Source organism: Sturnira hondurensis, unplaced genomic scaffold, assembly GCF_014824575.4.
Source record: "Sturnira hondurensis isolate 20B ecotype Veracruz unplaced genomic scaffold, ASM1482457v3 Scaffold0001509, whole genome shotgun sequence".
Lineage (NCBI taxonomy): Eukaryota > Metazoa > Chordata > Mammalia > Chiroptera > Phyllostomidae > Sturnira > Sturnira hondurensis.
In genome coordinates, this window is record NW_028074140.1 from 8,924,767 (window position 1) to 8,945,144 (window position 20,378).

Here is a 20,378-nt window from a genome sequence, read left to right on the forward strand (position 1 = left end):
AAGAATTTGTTCTCCTGAACTGTGGTGTTCTAGTGAAAAAGTGTAATCATGGAAAGCAAATAATGAAAGGAGTAGCTGTGTTCCAAAAAGTACTTTATTTACAAAACAATGGCCTGATTCTGGAGCAGTGTTTCTGAAAACTTTCAGGTATGGTTAAAATGCAGGTGGTGATTCAACAGGTCCGAAATAAGAGTCAATAATCTGAATTTGTAAGAAGTTCTCAGATGTTCCTTGCTATCTGGTATTTGACCATACTTTGAGTAGGTTCCAGTGGAAAAACAAAGTGTTTAATCAAAAATGTGTAATATAATGTGCTCCTATCATCATTGGGTCCTTAAGTATCATTTAAGTGAATTTTAATAGACAGATATAAAATGTTTTTCCAGGAAGATCCTAATGAATTTAAGTGTTCTTGGAAAATTAAAAAGAATTCATTAGATTAATGCTTTCCCATGAGCTCACTGAGCTGTCGTTTTCAGAAACCCAAACCAGTTGTACATATAAACCCCCAACATAATCAAACCGTTTTCCCATCTGTATTCTTATACACTACCTTATTTCCCTGGTAGTTAAATCTCATTCTTGTAACTCTTGAATTGCCACCAGATCGGAAGCAGGTTATCTGTTGAGAGTGGCCCCATTCAAACATTCTGACACTTCCATCTTGAGCTCCTGTCAGATCTGCATTGTAAAAGAGGAAATATTATAAAAGTATTTTATGAATATTTGAAAATTCATTTTTTAATCCAATGTGAAAATCTTTATGAAAGAAACAACTAAGAAATGAATCATAATCAATGTACATGAATATACCTTTGTATGAAACTTCACTTGAATACTCTTAATCTTAAAAACATAGTTATATGATGTACTTTTATGTGACTGAGAACATACAGTCACACAAACAGAAGCAACTGAATCAGACCTCTACAGAATTTTTCTTTTGAAATTATCACAGTAAAGTTTTAATAGCCTTTAATAAGTAGCTTTTAACCATTTAAATTCTTGGGATTACTAAAGAGCTAATTCTTATCAGCCATACTATTAAAAATTTTAATTTATACATTTTTTCTAGAACAAAAATAATGTAGAAGCCCTTGAATGTCATGACTGAATATATTTTTAAGTTATTCTGATTGACTTGATACCTCAAACACGTTGTTTCATTGAAAAATATGAACAAGCTAAATGATTACTAATTCTTTACTTCACCATTTACTAATTGTGTGATACTAGAAAACTTATTTTAATCTCCCTGAGCCTATTTCCTTCCTGTAGAAGGAGAATAATGATACTTTAGGACTTAATTTATGTTAAGTGTAATTATCAGTATTTATAAGGTATACACATCATGAGGAATTTTATTAATGTACATAAAGATCTAGCACATTACTAGTCATATGTGAATCAAGTTTCCTTATTCCTTATCATCTATTTAAAAGAAATGGGCTTCAATTGTTTTTGAAATGTTTTAACCCTGGTGGGTAGAATTCTTGAGACTAGGATGTTAGCTCTAAGTAGTCTAGCTGTGCTTACTCAAAAAATTCAACTGGGCTAGTTATGTTTAAAAACCACTCAAAATTTTCTGATATTATTCTTAGTTTTAATTACTTGAGGGAAATCCCTAATTATTAGTATCTGACATATAAAATAAAATAGTTTATTAAAGACTTTATAAACTAAGATTTTAAAGAACAAGATAAAGGCACCCATAATCAAGCTATCTGAGCAAATATTCCTTGTTAGCAACTGAAGAGTATTATATCAAAGTGGTAAGACACAAATTAGCTATAAAGAGAAAAACATTAATAAGTTAATAATTTTAAAAAGGAAGTCCTTTTAAGATTCCCATTTCTATTTTAATCCAACCTGTTTGCCTAACTTCTAAACTTTTCCATAGGTTAGAAGTCAAAAAGTAGTGGTTTCTAGTGACTAGGATGTTTCAAAGATCTACTCCAGAGGGACAAACTATTGTGCAGTATCTGAAATTCCGAGTAAAATTTAAAATCCTCTCTCATAGTACTTCCACATAAAAAGTGTTTATTGTTGAACTAAATCACTATCTGTGGGACTTGTTCATGGCATGAAAAGACAGACTGAAATAAAATCCAGTGATTAACTGGCTTTTAATTTTTCAAGTCTCTTAATCTGTCAGTTACAGTACTTCTCTGAAGAAAGTACTTACGCCAAGACAGAAGTGATCTGATGTTACCTAATGACTGAGAATATATCCATAAATTTCTTTCAGAACTAGGGATCTCTTTATTTACATTTATGAGACTGAAGTAGAGAATATTTCCTATAAACTAGTCACCTGTCAGAACATGCTATGGGGATAAGAAAAACAAGTCCCTTTCATATCTAAGGACACTTCCAAACCCTAGTGCATAACGGCAGGACAGATTTAAATGCAACACCAAATATTTCTTGCTGTAGGAATAACATTTTTTTCTAACATTTTATTCATTTATTTTTAGAGAGAGGGGACAGGAAGGAGAAAGAGTGGGAGAGAAACATCAATGTGTAGTTGCCTCTCATGTGTCCCCACTGGGGACCTGGCCTGCAACCCAGGCATGTACCCTGACTGGGAATCGAACCGGCGACCCTTTGCTTTGCAGGCCCACACTCAATCCACTGAGCTATACCAGCCATGGCTGGAATAATATTATTTAAGCTTATATATGAAACACATTTGACTCCTTGCACTCTGTGCTTTGTGACTGATTCTTAGTTTTCACTTCACATTAGATTGAGGATAAAAAACATACTTCTAGTGTTGAACAAATTCAAAGTAGTAAAAACAAGCTAATTTTTTATATTGTATTTCTCTAGTATAAATAATAGAAATTACTCTCTTCATTTTAAACATGAATCTCTTGAACCCTTTTATTGGCCACTGGTGTACAACTTTGATAACAGATGTTTAGGATTAAAAATAATAATTAAATTGAAAAGAATATGGTTTTATTAATTACATTATATCAGATTATCTCTCCAACAGGGTAGTAAAATTGTTGTAGGTTATTAAATTGGAGGCACATGAATACCTCTTAATGAACATGCTCTAATTTTGTTACTGAGTGGTAGGACAACTTAAAAATTATTTTAAAAAACTTGGAATGCTCATATGCCAATAGGAATATTGATTCCAACCCACCGGTTAATTTTTAAATTCTCTATTATTTTTTCCCTGCATCAATACTTCCAATAAACTCCTCATTAAGTTCTTTGTTAAAGGAAGAAAAACATTTGAGATTCCTAGAAACATTAACTCAAAATAAATATACCCTGCCTTAGAAGAACTTAACCATCTCCTACATTTACTATTAGTGTGTATGATAAAAGACAAACTGACATAATTTTATTTATTTTTTTAATATATTTTATTGATTATACCATTACAGTTGTTCTATTCCCCGCCTTCATTCCCCTCCACCCCCACACTCCCTCCCCCACCATTCTACCCTCTTAGTTTATAACCACATGTCTTAAGTTCTGTAGATTCTATATTTCCCCCACTATTCTTGCCCTCCCCCTTGTCTATTTTCTACCTACTGTCTATGCTATTTTCTGTACCTTCTTCCCCCTTCTCCTCCTCCCACTCCCCTGTTGCTAACCCTCCATGTGTTCTTCATTTCTATGGTTCCACTCCTTATCTAGCTGTTCTCTTGGTTTGCTTTTGTTTTAGGTGTGGTTAATAACTGTGAGTTTGCTGTCCTTTCACTGTTAATATTTTTCATCTTCTTTTTCTTATATAAGTCCCTTTAGCATTTCATATAATAAGGGCTTGGTGATGATGAACTCCTTGAACTTGACCTTATCTGAGAAGCACTTTATCTGTCCTTCCATTCTAAATGAAAGTTTTGCTGGATAAAGCAATCTTGGCTGTAGGTCTTTGGATTTCATGACTTGGAATACTTCTTTCCAGCCCCTTCTTGCCTGTAAGGTCTCTTTTGAGAAATCCGCTGACAGTCTGATGGGTACTCCTTTGTAGGTGACTGTCCCCTTCTCTCTTGCTGCTTCTAGGATTCTCTTCTTCATTTTAGTCTTGGCTAGTGTAATTATGATGTGCTTTGGTGTGTTCCTTCTTGGGTCCAACTTCTTTGGGACTCTCTGAGCTTCCTGGATTTCCTGAAAGTCTATTTCCTTTGCCAGACTGGGGAAGTTCTCCTTTATTATTTGTTCAAATACGTTTTCCACTCGTGGCTATTTCTTTCCCCCTTCTGGTACCCCTATAATCCAGATGTTGGAACATTTAAAGATGTCTTGGAGGTTCCTAAGCCTCTCCTCATTTTTTTGAATTCTCATTTCTTCATTCCTTTCCGGTTGGATGTTTCGTTCATCCTTCTGGTCCATTCCATTGATTTGAGTCCCAGTTTCCTTTCCATCGCTACTGGATTCCTGGACATCTCCCTTCATTTCAATTAGTTTAGCCTTCATATGTTCCTCTAATTTGTGACTATAATCAACCAGTTCTGTTAGCATCCTGATAAACAGTGTCTTGAATTATGCTTCTGAGAGGCTGGCAATTTCTCAGTCCCTGAGATTTATGGGCTCTGGGACTTTGAGTTCTTCTTGTGCCATCTTTTGGGCTGTTTGTGCCTGTTCCATAGCAGGATCGGAGCCCTAAGGTGTTCACTAGCGCAGGGCAACTCAGTCCCTGGGTTGTGACGCTGTATGTGGGGGCGGGGTCAAAGAGGGACTATGGTGTCCCGTCTGCCGTCTCCCGCCGAGGCCCTCACCGGTGCCGCAGCTGCTGCCGTCACCGGGCCCACGCGTTTCGTCCCACTGCACTCGAGTGTGCCACCACCGTCAGCCCTCGCCCCCTGGGGCCTGCGTGGTCCGTCTCACTGTGCGCGAATGTGCGACCTTGGTCAGTCTGCCCCACACCCCGACTGGTTCCGGGCTGCCCTCGCACCTAGGTCGGGGGACCTGTCCTGCCCGACCCTGCTCGCTGCTGGCTCCGCCCCTCTTACTGTCCCGTTGAAGGGTTAGATGTAGTTGGACTTCTATATAATTCAATTTTCTGTCCTTTGGTTGTGTCTTTGTTTCTCCAAACTTTGTTGTATTCAAACTTGGTTGTGGGAGAAGGCACAGTGTTTCCACCTATGCCTCCATCTTGGCGGAAGTCCCCTGACATAATTTTAATAAAATATAAAAACTGCTTATGATGAAGTAATAAATGACCAAGATGTGGATCTGATTTTTGTAATAAAAGATGGTAGTGATCTACTTAAGAAATTAGCAACTACAACCTAACATGTGTAAAGAGTCCAGAAATATTAAAACATAAAATGTGCTGACTTGAAAATATGTAGTCTAAATGCTAAAAAGTTACTATATTATGTTAGGCTTCTCTATTAATTTAGGAAAAATTTCTTTATCCAATTTTGAAATGAAGATCTTGTTTGCTAGCAAATACTCTCTACAAAAAAGTAAAGTAAATGGTGACTATCTTTTGATTTAAAGTAAAAGCTTCCTTTAAATTACTTAGAATAATGGCAAATAATTATCAACTTACAGTAAGGAAGAGTGGGATGAGAAGTCATTCTTCTGACATTATTAATGGCTTTCTTAATCATCTGTTAACAAAGAAAATCATTCTTTTAGTTACAATAGTAGTATTAAAAAATTTTTACTTGTAACATGAAATTCAAATAACATTTATTTATTTATATGTGATTCCATAATTTCAAGTGGTAAAAACACTAAACATGGTAACAGAAATTAACTTTAATAGCTCAGCTCTCACACATAAATGTACATACATTTTCTGCATCACTGACTACCCTCTAGGAACAAATTCTCCTTGAGTATTTAGTCTTACCTCCTTTCTTGCCAATTCTTTTTTGATCCCATTAAATTTATTGGAATAATCCTGAACAGTATAAGGTAATAAAGACAGGCAGAAGCATGTGAAAACAAAAAAAGAGGTAAACAGAAAATTGTATAAATTTTTAGTCGATAATTTGGAACTGTTTATTTATCCATTTGTAAACCATGTTTTGAATGATTTACAAAGCCTGCCATATAAAAGTGAAATATATATGTGAAAATAAAGAGATCACTTTCATTTATACAGAACCATAACTACAGTTATATTTTACCCTGTTTGTAGCATCAGTCTCATGCACACTTGTTGCTATTTTTGCTTTTCATTTTAAATCGTCCAATTAGACTGAAGCAGTGAAGAAAGTGGGGATTTTTGGGGGGAGGGAAGAGATTATCCAGCAGATGTGCTGAGTGATAGAAACAGTAAAAGATATAGATATAAATGATACGCCAATAAAGCAGAAGTTGGTTATAACAAGTGTTCTTTCCTGTTAGTATTCATTATTCAATAAAACAATGGAATAAATAACATTTTTAACAATTCTCCACAAAAAGTGAAAACCAGCTAATTTGTTTAATAAATTTCATCTTTAAATCTTATCTTCCTCTTAGAGAAATACCTGAAGATTCCTGTTCTTTCTTTTACCTTTTTCCTAAATGATATTTGCTGACTAGATTATCAAAGGAAAATAATAAGGGGAAAAGTACACAAACACAACTTTTAAAAAGTTTATGAAAGCAGATGTAAAACATTATAAGGAAAAAAGTCATTAGTTATTTGAGAAGATCCATATTAAAAAGTATGCATTATATCAGTGTCCTTTTGAATAAGGAGTGAGGAAATACAAATATTTATGTTTACAAATCACAATGACCTCAACTAAAAATATGTCCTTCTTTAAATAGGAAGAAAATTCAGTCCCAAGAGGAATGACAATGGTTATTTCTGTATTATAATGCTTTGGAGTGTAAAATATTTTCTAAGCACCTACTATATGCTAAATGCCATTTTAATTAGAGATCATCAGTGTATAAAGCAGGCATAAAGTAACCTCTCAAAGAGCTTACATTCTAGAGGGTATAAAAAAAGACATCCAAAAAACAGATAATTTTAAAATTGATAAAGGCTAGAAAGATGATAAAATAAAATGACACAGGGTGACTGTGAATAAAGTAGGGAGAGACAGATGCCTTCACTAGGTAAGCAGGAGAAATCTAAGGGAATTTAAGTTAAGATTTGAAAGGTAAACCAGAAAAAGCATTTTAAGCAGAATGCAAGGCACAGCTCTGACATGGCAATGAGCTTGATGTGTTCCAGTGACAGAAAAAAGGCCACTGTAAGTAGAGCAAAGAGAATCAGGTGTGCAATGAAGGGAGTTGAGGCTGCCAGAGAAAAATCGCATAGGGTTTTTGAGGCCATGTTTAGGGCTTGTTTTAATTTTTTTTTCCAAGCAGTAGTGAAAAATCTGAAAGTGTTAAGCAGGGGAGTGACAAATTGAATGGTGCTTTGGAAAGCAGCAGCTCTGGTTGTTGTGTACAGAACAGAGGAAGCAAATGTGGAAGCAGAAAGATCAGCAAAGCTGTTACAGAAAGAACCATATTTGTAGTTTCTGAAACTTGAGTTGGAAAAAAAGTCTATTATTTCTTTTCATGTATTTAAGTTTCCCTGTAAAAGATATTATCAGTAGGTTTTATAAGTGAATTTTAATATATCTGTCAATTGAAAAAAATAACTATTAATGACCAGGTCACTCATTTGAATAATTGCTAGATGGCTTTTCAAATTCAACTGCCCTGGCCATGTGGCTCAGTTGGTTGGAGAATCATCCTGTAGACCAAAAGACTGTGGGTTCAATTCCTGATCAGGGCATATACCCAGGTTGCAGGTTTAATTCCCAGTCAGGGTGCATACAAGAAGAGAGATGACTGATATTCCTCTCTTATATTGATGTTTCTCTCATTCTCTTTCAAAGCAATGGAAAATGTCCTTGGGTGAGGATAAAAATAATTCTATTAATTTTAAAACATTACTATCTGAACTCAATCAGCTAAAAGGAATGAGGACTCTAATACAAGCTCTATCTCAAATTTGAGATAGTTATATGAATTAAATCACTTGACCTTTGTGGATCTCAGGCTTCTTGAAGAATAAATAGGAGTAGTTATAACAGCTATAACAGACATCTCAAAAAATAAGGTGATATGAGCAATAAAATAACTGCCTTCAGAATAAAATATTATCAGATATTATTAAAAGAGTAATATTAACAGTAATATCTGATATTAAAACATCAGATATTATTAAAATAATATATTATTAATCAGATATGGTTAACCTGTATTTAAATAACTACCCTTGCTAATTAATGAAAAATTTTTTTCTTTTTGGCCAAAGGATTGGAAAAACAAAAACAAAAACTCTACCACCTAGAAAGCCACTGAGAAAATTAAGGTGCTGGGTTTCTTTGATTCTATTTATCAATTCCAATACCCTAAGTATCAATCAGTAAAGGAATCTTGTGGAGATTTAACTTGCATCACATCTTTGGTAATCAGGGCTCAAGAAGATCTTCCATTACTACAGAAAAATTCTGTTTCAGCTCATCTGCATCTTATACTTTGCTTAAATTTAACACAATTACATTGTTTTCATTTGTTAAAGAGTAATATATTTATCTCAGCATTAAAAAATGTTATACTTAATATGGATGCATATTAACATAACATAGGTGTTAATGGATATCTACTAAAAATATTTTCTAGATTAGGGGTTAGCCAACTTTTTTGTAAAGGACCAGATAGTAAATGTTTTGGGCTTTATAGGCATATGGTCTCTGTCTCAGCTACTTAACTCTGCTATCGTAGCATCAAAGCATTCATAGGCAAAATATGAACTAATGACTACGGCTATATTCCAATAAAACTTTATTTATAGATACTGCAATATGAATTTCATAACTGTCATGTGTCATGAAATACCATTTTCCTTTTGATTTTTTTCAACCACTGAAAAACATAAGCACTATTCTTAGTATGTTATCTATACAAAAACATGTGGTGGGTAGAATTTAACCCATAGACCATAGCTTAGTGATTTGGACCAGTAAGTTCCAAATAATTATTACTTAAAATACAGCTCTTTGCCTTTTAAATATTTATTTAACATATTTGCCCTGGCCAATGTGGCTCAGTGGATTGAGTGCAGGCCTGCGAATCAAAGGGTCACTGGTTTGATGCCCTCTCAGAGGACATGCCTGGGCTGTGTGCCAGGTGTCCAGTAGGGGGCATTCAAGAGGCAACCACACATTCATGTTTCTCTCCCTCTCTTTCTCCCTCTAAAAATAAAGAAATAAAATTTTCAGGGAAAAAAATCTTAAAAAATATTTTTATCTTTTAAAAATTAAAACATACTCCTCATAACCAAAGTGTACAATTCACAGCAAGTATGACTTATGAAAAAGTGAAGAATTTCCAGGTCACATTGATTAAAACATCCTTTATTAAGCTGGAGGAAAAAATCAGATATTTATATACAAATGTTTTTAGCTTTACATACCACAGATGCTCCTCTGCCAGTCTGTGTACTACCAAGCCACGGCATGTTGATGGGAGTGCCAGGACTGCTGTGTGTATATGGGGTTGTACCTTGCACAGTGGTTAAATCATCAGGAGCATGTATAACCAAGAAATCTTCTGACCTACAAAGGAATGTCAATCAGAATGAAAGCAGCCCATTTTTTTTTAGTTCTATATAACCAAAAGCTCTAACGTATCACTTAGTTTTCATTTCCAATTAATTGTTTTTTGCCCTGGCTGGTGGCTCAGCTGGTTGGAGCATTGTCCCGTGGACCGAAAGGTCATGGGTTTCATTCCTGGTCAGGGCACAAAGTCAGGCACAGGATTTGATCCCCAGGTGGGGATGTTGGAGATGGTGGCCAATCCATGTTTCTCTTTCTCTCTCTCCCACCCTCTCCCTAAAAGCAATGAAAAAAAATGTCCTCAGATGAGGATTAAAAAATAAACAAAATAAAATAGTTTTCAGCTCTTAATAACTCAGACAAATTCATAGACAATATCTTCATAGGCAAATAATTTCAGATCCTTCACTTATTCTCTTTCAAGCCTCAATTACCTCCTTCAGAGTTCCTAACACCCTCCTCTTTACTCTTTAGCATGTCAGCTTCCACTTATAAAATAAAAATATTCCTTTAAAAAATCATTTTAAAGTTAAAGTCCTGTGGAATCATCATTCAAATTGCAATGTTACTGAATAAAAACAAAGTATAAGGATACCCTTTGGTTTCCATTTCTATGTCATCATCTACCCAAGTATAGATCTGTGTAGCCAGAATTCCAGAAACATCCAGTTCTTGGACATCATGGCTTGAAGCAATTGCTATGCAGTTTCTATTTGCCTGAAAAAGAAATCATATGGTAATTTTTCAATAATATAGCACAAGATGTATATGAGCTACTTTCGAAAAAGAAAACTACAAAACAGCCTCAAGAGACAGTAACAGAATATATAGTATCCTTCCAAATGAATTATTTAAAAAATTAAACTTTGAGTGTAACAATCACCAACTTGAACTTGGAGATATGTTTTTGTTCTAAGAATTCAAGAACATCCAACAGAAAGCCAGCTGTAAGTGGTAATGGATACTCTACTTTATTTCTCCCAGCACTGTCTCTCTAGTGTTACTAGAATAGTACAATCTCTTCAAGGTTTACATAGTTTAGAACTGGGGAGGGAGATGTTGATGAAGACAGGAGTCCTGGAAGGTAGAGAAAGATGAGGGAGACAAGGAACACCAAAGTAAAGAAAGTGTGGTGAATTATTCAAATAAGATACATTACAGTCACTTTCACCTAAAGCCTTTCAATCTTAGGTAAGAAAAGCAGAATCTGGGAAAGAATCATAAAGCGTAAAGGATGGTAGAAGGAACAACGACTAGCTGTTAGGAAAAGGATGGTAGAAGTGTGCCAAAAAAGACCATAAATGAAAAGTTGGTCAGATTAAACATCTATGAGTTAAAAATGTACATCTCTAAATAAGAGAATGTAAAGATACGGACCACAAAGAGAAAAGAGGATTACATAATTATGTAAAATGCTAATACAAACTAATTAGAAAAAAATCTGAGACCCTAGACATAAATGAAAAAAGGATGTAACTAGGCTGGGAGATAATTCTTCCGGGGTCTCTTTTAATATCTTGACAGTGAGTCACTGACTGCCCTTTATTCTACAGCATTATCTCTAGGACTTTGATATGGCTATAATCTCTCCCTCCAAAACAAAGGGTAGGTATGCTTATTATCATCGAAAAAATTTTGAGCTCCCTAAACTCAGTGTTTTTCTCTTGTAAATGCAAACCACTTTCTGTGCAGGTATTATCTGGCCCTCACCCTGTCACTTTGGAATTACAGCTTAGGAACCAGCGCAAAAATAGATACATGGCTATTGCTTTTGCTACTAGAATTAAACTATGCTTTGTTTCTGGTCCAGGAGTCTTGTACCTTTAACAGTATCCATTAAACTGTGAAGATCACTTGTTAGCTTATATGCAGGGAAATATCTCAGATCCTTCACAGTTTTTGACACATAATTCACAACTAAACAAATGGGGAAAGTTCAATCTCTTTGTCATTTTTAAATAATGCAATGTAAAGCAAAATGTATTATTTCTCAGCTACAAATGTAACAAATCTGGAGGAATAAAAATTAAACAGGTACACTATTACACACTAAATGGCAGACTTTATATATGTAGATGCTTATTCATTACTAATTGCTCATATACATCCCTCCCCCACAAAAAGTAAAATTCTAGTTTGTTTTATAGCACAGAACATTTAAAATCATATTTCTTTCAGGGGAAGAAAGGTATTATTGGGTGCAGACAATAATTTTGTATTTGTATTTGACATATATATACCATATTACAACATGAGAACTGCCCAGTTGAAGCTTGCTTCCAAACCTCCCTGTCTTGACAAGAACTAGTCGTTGTTCAGGGGAAGATGTTTATGAGGGAAATGAGACAAAGGATTCATAAAAAGATAGGGCATTTCAGGAGAAAGGGAGAAGGGTCTGAAGGAACTAGTATAAAGGACACATGGTCAATAACAAGGAGGGGCAGAGATGGGAGGGAGGGAGGGAGGGAGGGTGGGTTAGGGAGGTGGGCTGGGATGGGGGTAAATAGCAGNAAGGATTCATAAAAAGATAGGGCATTTCAGGAGAAAGGGAGAAGGGTCTGAAGGAACTAGTATAAAGGACACATGGTCAATAACAAGGAGGGGCAGAGATGGGAGGGAGGGAGGGAGGGTTAGGGAGGTGGGCTGGGATGGGGGTAAATAGCAGAAAACTGTACTTGAACAACAATTAAAATAAAATAAAATTTAAAAAAGATATGATAGAATGACAAAGGAATTAGCTAGGAGAAATGAAAGAAAAGAGATGCATAGCACAGAAAGATAAAGAACCTATTGGGGAAAAGACTGTTAAATGGATACCATAGGATATACATCTAACTAATATTTAAAACTTGTGTTTAGATTAAAAATACATAAAAAAGAATATAAGAGGTTGGTCTGGAGAATGTCCAGCCATTGTTAATGTAACAAGAATGGTTTGCAAGACATTGATGTAACCTGGCAGCCAAGTGGACTGGAAATGCACATGCATGAACAATGACAACTCCACTGTACTAGTCAGCGGGGGCTGTAGAAGCTGGTGAGTGAGCACGTGTGCTGTGTGGCTGTCACACTCAAAATGACAGAACTAGAGCAACAAATCTGCACCAAATTTTGCATTAAATTTGAACATTCCTCTGCAGAAACTAGGGGTTGAAATTTGTCTTAATCATTTTTAAAAGGCTCTCAGGGACAACGCAATGAGTGCAGCACAAATATAAGTGTGACACAAACACTTCAAAGTGGATGAGAATCTGTTGAAAGTGATCCACATTCTGGAAGGCCTGCAACAAGCAGAACACCTGAGAAAGCTGAACGTATATGGGTCGGAATCCACAAAGATCAGCGATTGACAGTGTGAGAACTAGAAGCTGATCCGGGGATTCCAAAAACTGCTGTGTCCAACATTTTGACGCAGAATATTGGCATGAAATATATCACAGCAAAACTCGTTCCACAGCTTCTACTATCAGAGCAGAAGGAACATTGTGCTGTAGTTGCTAATGACTTGCTTCAAACCACTACCAATGAAACAGATTTCCTCAATAAGGTGACAACTTTGAGGGGGACTAAGGTGTCACTGCCCTGTGTACAGTGTTATGTAATTTGTATCTTCTTAAATAAATACCTCTATTTTTTCCTAGTGCATGGCTGGCTACTTTCTGGACACACCTCATATATATCCTTTAAGTTAATGAAAATAAAAGGAAACAAGAACTTCTAGAAATTGCTATAAACTCTACAGAAAAGCAAATAGGTAGGGAGAAGAGGAAAATGATTAAGACAAATTTCAACCTAGGACCTCTAAGGAAGATGTTGAGCAGAAGGCTAAGGAATACAAAGTAAACACTCTAGTTGGACAGCTATTCCAGCTGTAAGTCAAAGAGGAAGAATTCCACTGAGTCACATAAGCTTAAATTTGATCTCATATTAAGACCTATATTCAACATGTTCAAATAAGGAAAATAAAAAATGTTTTATTTGGGTAACCCTTATAATGTGTTGTAGAAACTCTAAAGGCTATCACATATGTAAATATTTGATACTTCTCTCTGTATAGTAATAAAACATTTTATCTGCTATATATTTAAAATAAAAAATTATCAAACAATATAATCATTTTACAAAATAAAGAATTTATTCAGATTGCAATTTTAGGAGTGGGAAGCAGTTTTGGGAAAAAGAAATACTGATACCAAACAAATAGACAAAACAGGAAACCCTCTCCAACTGTAAGTACTTAATACTTGTAGAAAAGTGCCTGTACTTACTTTATTAACAGCAAAGGCTGTGATGATATCAGATTCCTTATGAATAATTCTTGCTTTACCTCCAGGATATCCCAAATCTGCTTCTATCTAAATGAAGAAAAAGAAAATATGAAAATACAGTGATTTTAGAGATATAAAGAATATTATATACAATCTGTCATTTAATATTTGCATAAATTATTTTCAGAAACTCTAGTTATTTCAAATGCAAAGGTACTATGTTACATGGTCATTATCCCCCAAACAAAATTTATTTTACAAGGGGAAGTTAATTTTTTCAAACTTGCTTTTTCACATAAGATAGTTGACATATGTAACATACAAGTACAACTTCATTAATTGCTTATGTTCCCAAGTTATAATGAATTAAGTTTAAAGGACCAAGCAGTTTAACTATTAAAGTAGCACTTGTTAACAACATTTCTTAGTATTATAATCCTTTGATAATGTTGTATAAATATCAAAAGATTAGATGATAAATATTTTAGGTTTTGTGGACTGTGTGTCACTGCTGCATATTCTTTTTTAAAACAACCTTTGTAACAATATAAAGACCATTCTTAGCCCACAGTCTATACAAGAACCAATTGGATGTGGCCTGCTGAATATAGTTTACTGAGTCCCGATCTAAAAATAACATTTAATTTATTAAAAAAAACCTTGAAACCCCAAAAGGCAGAGTGGTCTGCCCAGGTCAGAAATCATTTTAGTAGCTGAGTAAACTATAATCAATGTACTTTAAATAAGAGAGATATATTGGACCTTATGCTAACTACAGAGGTACATGTAATATTTTTGAATTCAGGAGAGAGTGCTGTATAAAATCAACATTTACTAAAATATTTATATAAATTTTTATTACCTCTGGGGAAAAGAGAAAGAAATTATTAAGAGTTGGGAATGTTGCTTAATGCAGGATAATTTCATTTCATTTTATCCTCCCTAACCTTCAGTCTTTAAAGTGAATGACTATAAAATGGTTCACAACTTACTGTGAAGTACAGAATTAATGATTTGAAATCAGAATACAACAATTTACTTCCTGCAAAATTTAGGTAAAATATCACCATTGCCCATCCATTATTTGACCACAGAACTGAGTAGTGTTAAGGAGCATTCTCAAAAATGGCAACTGATATGACCATATAATTGCAAAGTTGAAAGAGAATTATAAATAACCAAACCAAAAGAGCACTATGCAAACAACTCATAATTACTGGATATAAAGATGTCCAATATATTCTTACCTAAAATGCAATCTGATTACAAACATAAAGGAATTGCAGTGTTCGCTAAATATTTTGTTTTATTTGAGGGCTAACTTCTTTTCTAAGGAAAGCCCTTGCTCTGCTGAGGTCCAACAACCAATAAGAATGTAAAGAATAAGATTCTTTAATTTTGGGACAAAATTCCAATTTAGTCACCTCTCTGCCTGGTATGTAAAGCCCACTAAGTGTCCACTACTGGGTTCTGAAGAAATTGAAAGTACAGAAAATTACATTTCCATGAAATAGAGGGATATACCAATAATGGGGGGTAGGTGGGGTGTTCAAAACAGTTTCACCTTCAGAGCTTCTTCAGACTTAACACTCACTGGGGTGAAAGATCTTGCAAGGCATGAAATTCAAAAGACCTTCTTCAATGTGGGGCTATATTCCTGTCCTCTCATCTAGGTTTACTAAAACATTGTCTAGTAGCCTGGGCCCAAGATGGCCTGTGTAAGAGTCAACTGGTGGGTGCGGTGGGGGTAGGAATGGTGTTTAGCATCTCAAAAGCTTATGCATATTTAATTTCGAGAACAATCATAAGTGTTAAGACATGAGATTAAAGAAGTAAGCAAGGTTTAGTTTGGAAAGGTCTTAGAATCCATAATAAAGAGTTCAGATTTTATTTTAAGGCTAGAAAGCCATTGGAGGGTTTTAACAGTTGTAGGTGTTGTGAGACAAAAGGTAAGGCACATGTGAACAGTTCCCAGGAAACCATTAAGAGGCTGCTACAGTAACTGAAGCCAGAGGCAATGGTGGGCTTGGTTCGGGCAGCAGGAATGGTGGAATAACAAGTGGTTGGAATTAGGGTGAATTTTGTTAAGTGGACTGAGACTGCAATATAAATAAAAGAGATGAAGCAAGATTGACTCCTTGTTTTCAGACCTGGTAACTGGGTGAGTGAGGGTACCATTTACTGAGACAAAAGTGAAGGAAAGAGTGGGTTTGGGTTGGGATTAGGGGAAGACAGAAAATTCTGTTTTGACATTCAGGGGAGGTAACTATTAGGTTGTATATGCAAGTGTGGAGTTTAGGAAATAAATGGGGATAGTGAGATTAAAGAGTTATCAGACTATAGATGATATTTAAGCCATGAGATAACCCAAAGAGAAATAACAGGCTGCATAGGTTTGTAGTCTAAAATTTGTAGGGTAACAGAATTTGCCACCCCAAAATATATCTTTTTGGCATAAAAAATGTTTTAGGCTGATTAATTTTAAGAAACAGTAGACTTAGGAGGAGCTCTAAAACTCAAGTAGAAATTATCCTTTGTAAAAGATATTTACATTTATAAGGGAAATCCCTATTAGTAAGTTTCTCCCTAGCTGTATCAGAAAGAAGGTGATGACTTTGTCTCTAGAAATTCTTATCAACGCAGAAAGAAGACAAAGACTTAAATCTGCATCCTGGTAACCTCCTATAACTGACTCACCCACCCCCAGTATCTTTTCTCTTCTGCTGAATGATATTTAAGGTGGTGCCTTCAGCCATTATGACATCACTCAGTTTTCCTTGGTATCTCGTTACTAAACTTTTGTTTGTTTTTCTCCTGTTAATCTTTTATTACAGGGATGTCTCAGTCAAGAAGCCAGAAGTATAGAAAGTTAGTTTTCTCCCCCTACTGAGTAATAGGCTACATCATAGAGCCTAGGTGTGTAGTCAGCTATATTTTTGAGGTTTGTGTTAGTACACTATGATGTTCATTCAGTGATGAAATTACATAATGACGCATTTCTCGTATTATATCTCTGTTGTTAAACTGTGCATGACTGTAGTAGCAAAAAGAAAAAAAAAGCACTTGACAAAACCCAACATCCTTTCCTGATTAAAAACTTTCAATGAGTAAGGAATAGAAAGAAACTTCCTTCACCTTATAAAAGGTATTTAACAACAACCCTATAGATGACATGTTACTTAATGACAAAAAACTGAATGCTTTCTCCCAAGATAAGAATATCTGCTTTCACCATTTCTATTTATTAGACTAGAAGTTCCAGCCAGCTCAATAACACAATGGGGTATTAGTATAAAGATAAAACAAATAGATCAACGGTACAAAATAGGATCCAGCAATAAACTTACACATATATGTCAACTGATTTTTTTAAAAGGAAGACGCAATTCAGTGAAAATTAATCTTTTCAACAAATAGTACTAGAACAATTGATACACCCACAATTAAAAGAGTAATTGTGACCCATGCTTTGCATCATATAAAAAATTAACTCAGCCCTGGCTGGTGTAGCTCAGTGAATTGAGCTCGGACCTGCGAACCACACAATCGTGGTTCGATTCCCAGTCAGGGCAAATGTCTGGGTTGCGGGCAGGTTCCCAGCAGGGGACTCACGAGGGGCAACCATACACTGATATTTTTCTCCTTCTCTCCTTCCCTTCCTCTCTAAAGTTAAATAAATATAATCGTTTAAAAAAATTAAAAAACCCAAAATTAAAAAAAATTAACTCAAAGTGAGTAATAGATCTAATTGTAAAACTAAAATTATAAAATACTAGAGCAGAGTATAAGAAAATCTTTGTGACTTTAAGTTTGGCAAAGATTTCTTAGATCGGACATCAAAAAGAAAATCCATATACAGAACAAATTTTGATGAGGTGCAATGTTTCAATTAAGAACTTCTGTAGTTTAAAAAAATGTAGAGAATGAAAAACAAGCAATTGACTAGAAGGAAATATAAGCAAATTGCTTATCGTGTATAAAGGATTTGTATTTAGAATATATAACCATTAAAACTCAATTAAGAAAACATACAACCTAATAAATATATACAATTTGAAAAGATACTTCAACAAAAAAATTTATACAAAAGGCAATTAAGCACATGATCTGATTCTTGATACAAATTAAAACCACAATGAACTACATACCTACTAGAATGGCTAAAATAAAAGGTTGACGACCATACCAAGTGTCAGTGAGGATACAAAGCAACTGAGATTTCATACCCAGATGCTGGGAATGTAAAACGTTTCTACCACCCTGGAAAATACTTGAGCAGTTTCTTAAAATGTTAACCATGCACCTAGAATATAATCCAACTGTCACACCCCTAGGCATTTACACAAGAGGAAGAGACTTGTGCATGAATATTATAAGCAGTCTTATTTGAAAGAGTTCCAAAATAAAAATAGCTTAAGTGTTCATCAACAGGTCAATGAATCAACAAATTCTGGTATAGCCAGTCATACAATGAATACACATCAGCAATAAAAAGAAATAAAATACTGAAAAATACAATATGGAAGAATCTCAAGAAAATTATATTGAGAGAGTACAAAGAAAAGAAAGATATATTGTATAATTTCATTTATAAAAGTTCCAGAAATGCAAACTATAACATCAGGAAACAAATTGGTAGTTGCCTGGAGAGAAAGAGGACAAAGGTGAGAGGGGAAAAAGCAAGGGAGGAATTAAAGTTCTGGGGGTAGGGGATTATATTAATTATCTTTTTTTAAAAAAACTGGTTGATTGATTTAAGAAAGAGAGAGACAGAGACAGCAACAGGGACCTGCTCCTCTGCCCATCCACAAATTCCTCGGTGGCCTCTCCTATGTGCCCCGAGCAGGGATCAAACTCACAACGTGTTGTATTGGGACAACGTTCCAACCAACCGAGATACCCAGCCAAGGCAGTTATAACAATTATCCTGATTGTGCTGATGGCTTTATCCAGGTACACATATGTGAAAATTAATCAAACTCTACTTTGATAAATACATGCAGTTATTTTAAGTTAGGTATAGATAATAAAGCTGTTTAAAATAAAATTGTCACACATGGCTTGAAAAACTCTGGCCAAAAAAAGGTTATAATGTTAACAAAATACAATGACTGACTTCCCATGTAGTGTGATGACTATAGCAATACAACATTCTAATTAACATTTTATAAACAGAGTCAAAAGAAAAATCTTTGGATAAGGATTCATGATAACGCATAGACTGCAGTAATTAGCAATTAGTACAAGGCAAGGAACATTGTTAACTAATTAAAAGTTTGATTTATATTTTCACAAAACTCCCAAAGGCCATTAGAAACTTCCCAAGTATATACTGCATATATTTATTTTGATCATATTTGGTTATAATAAGCATTTGACATCAAATCAGTCTTTTTAATTCATTTTATAGAATTCTCCTACTTTACCAAATATTTGGGAAATAATATGAGGTGGGTTTTCAGAGTTAAATTTTTTTTTTCATTTTGATGTTTTATTGTTTGTGCTTTTACAGATGTCCCAATTTCCCCCCTTTGCTTACCCCCACCTAGCCTGCCCCCAACTTCCACAGTCAATCCCACACCATTGTCCATGTCCATGGGTACTTCATGTACACTCTTTGGCTAATCCCCTCACCTTTTGAGAATTTTTTTCCCTAAAACTTACTCTGTTGAGATGGTCTTAAAAATCCAAATGTGAAACACATGAATCATATGTCAATCTAATAAAAGCTGTATTTGAATGTATGATCACAGAACATTTGGTGGTTATTTTATGGTGGTGCAAATTCTCATCCTTTGTGCCATTATTCTCTACCACTATGAGCATTTACTATATGCAAGGCAATGTATTATATTCTATTTTTTATCAGTAAAATAAATGCTCTATAATAGTATTTGATATGTTTTAAGAAATTAAAATTTAAGATTTTTAACTTTAAAAGTGATACTTGCAAAAACAGAATAATACTACTATAATTCCATAATGGCTATTGTAATTACATTTTATTAAGAACTTTAGCTGTATGTAGTCAGAAAAATCTGTAGCCAAAACAGGATACATTCAACGCCTTTTAAAATTGCATTCTCTTATTAATAAAACAGAAACAATGTTATGATTGCAATTTTAATTTGTAAAAATAAAAGAACAAATTGAGGGAATAGTTATTTAATTGCATTAGAAACAAAGTCTGATCCAAAATTAAATGAAAATACTTTGTTTTTCTTGTTAAAGAATGCAATTTCTAATTTCAGTTGAATGAGACTTTTGTACCTTATTGATGTTTGGCTTCTCCATCACAGAATTTTTGATGGTTTCACAGTTGTCCTCTAATGACTTCATCAAGAAAGAATAATCACATGACAAACAGTAAAGATGAGATGTAACATGCAAAATACTTGGGGTGTTTTTTTAAATTAATTTTTAACCCAATTTACTAGAAAGTAACATTGGACTGAGTTACTATTCTTTAAATTTCATATATCTTAAAAGAAGAACATGTGGGGTGAATGGTTAGGGGTAAGGAGCTAGGAGAAACTTAAACCCTTAGAATTCATTAACAACCACTGTAAATTGTAGTCTA

The 20,378-nt window shown here is 34.5% G+C and overlaps 1 protein-coding gene across 7 annotated transcripts in view; it reads right to left on the reverse strand.

The window, feature by feature from the left end:
• DMXL1 (Dmx like 1) overlaps positions 1-20,378 on the reverse strand; it is a 152,927-nt gene that overhangs the window by 22,740 nt on the left and 109,809 nt on the right. For 2 of the 7 annotated variants that reach the window (XM_037029048.1, XM_037029069.1), the window contains 7 exons: positions 20,069-20,131; positions 13,799-13,885; positions 10,126-10,247; positions 9,389-9,530; positions 5,828-5,878; positions 5,522-5,582; positions 554-681 (listed from right to left, as the gene is read on the reverse strand). In XM_037029048.1, coding sequence (XP_036884943.1) covers positions 554-681; positions 5,522-5,582; positions 5,828-5,878; positions 9,389-9,530; positions 10,126-10,247; positions 13,799-13,885; positions 20,069-20,131 — 654 coding nt within the window. The remainder of the gene's footprint in view (positions 1-553; positions 682-5,521; positions 5,583-5,827; positions 5,879-9,388; positions 9,531-10,125; positions 10,248-13,798; positions 13,886-20,068; positions 20,132-20,378) is intronic. The other 5 variants (XM_037029073.1, XM_037029050.1, XM_037029074.1 and 2 more) reach the window with 3 other exon arrangements.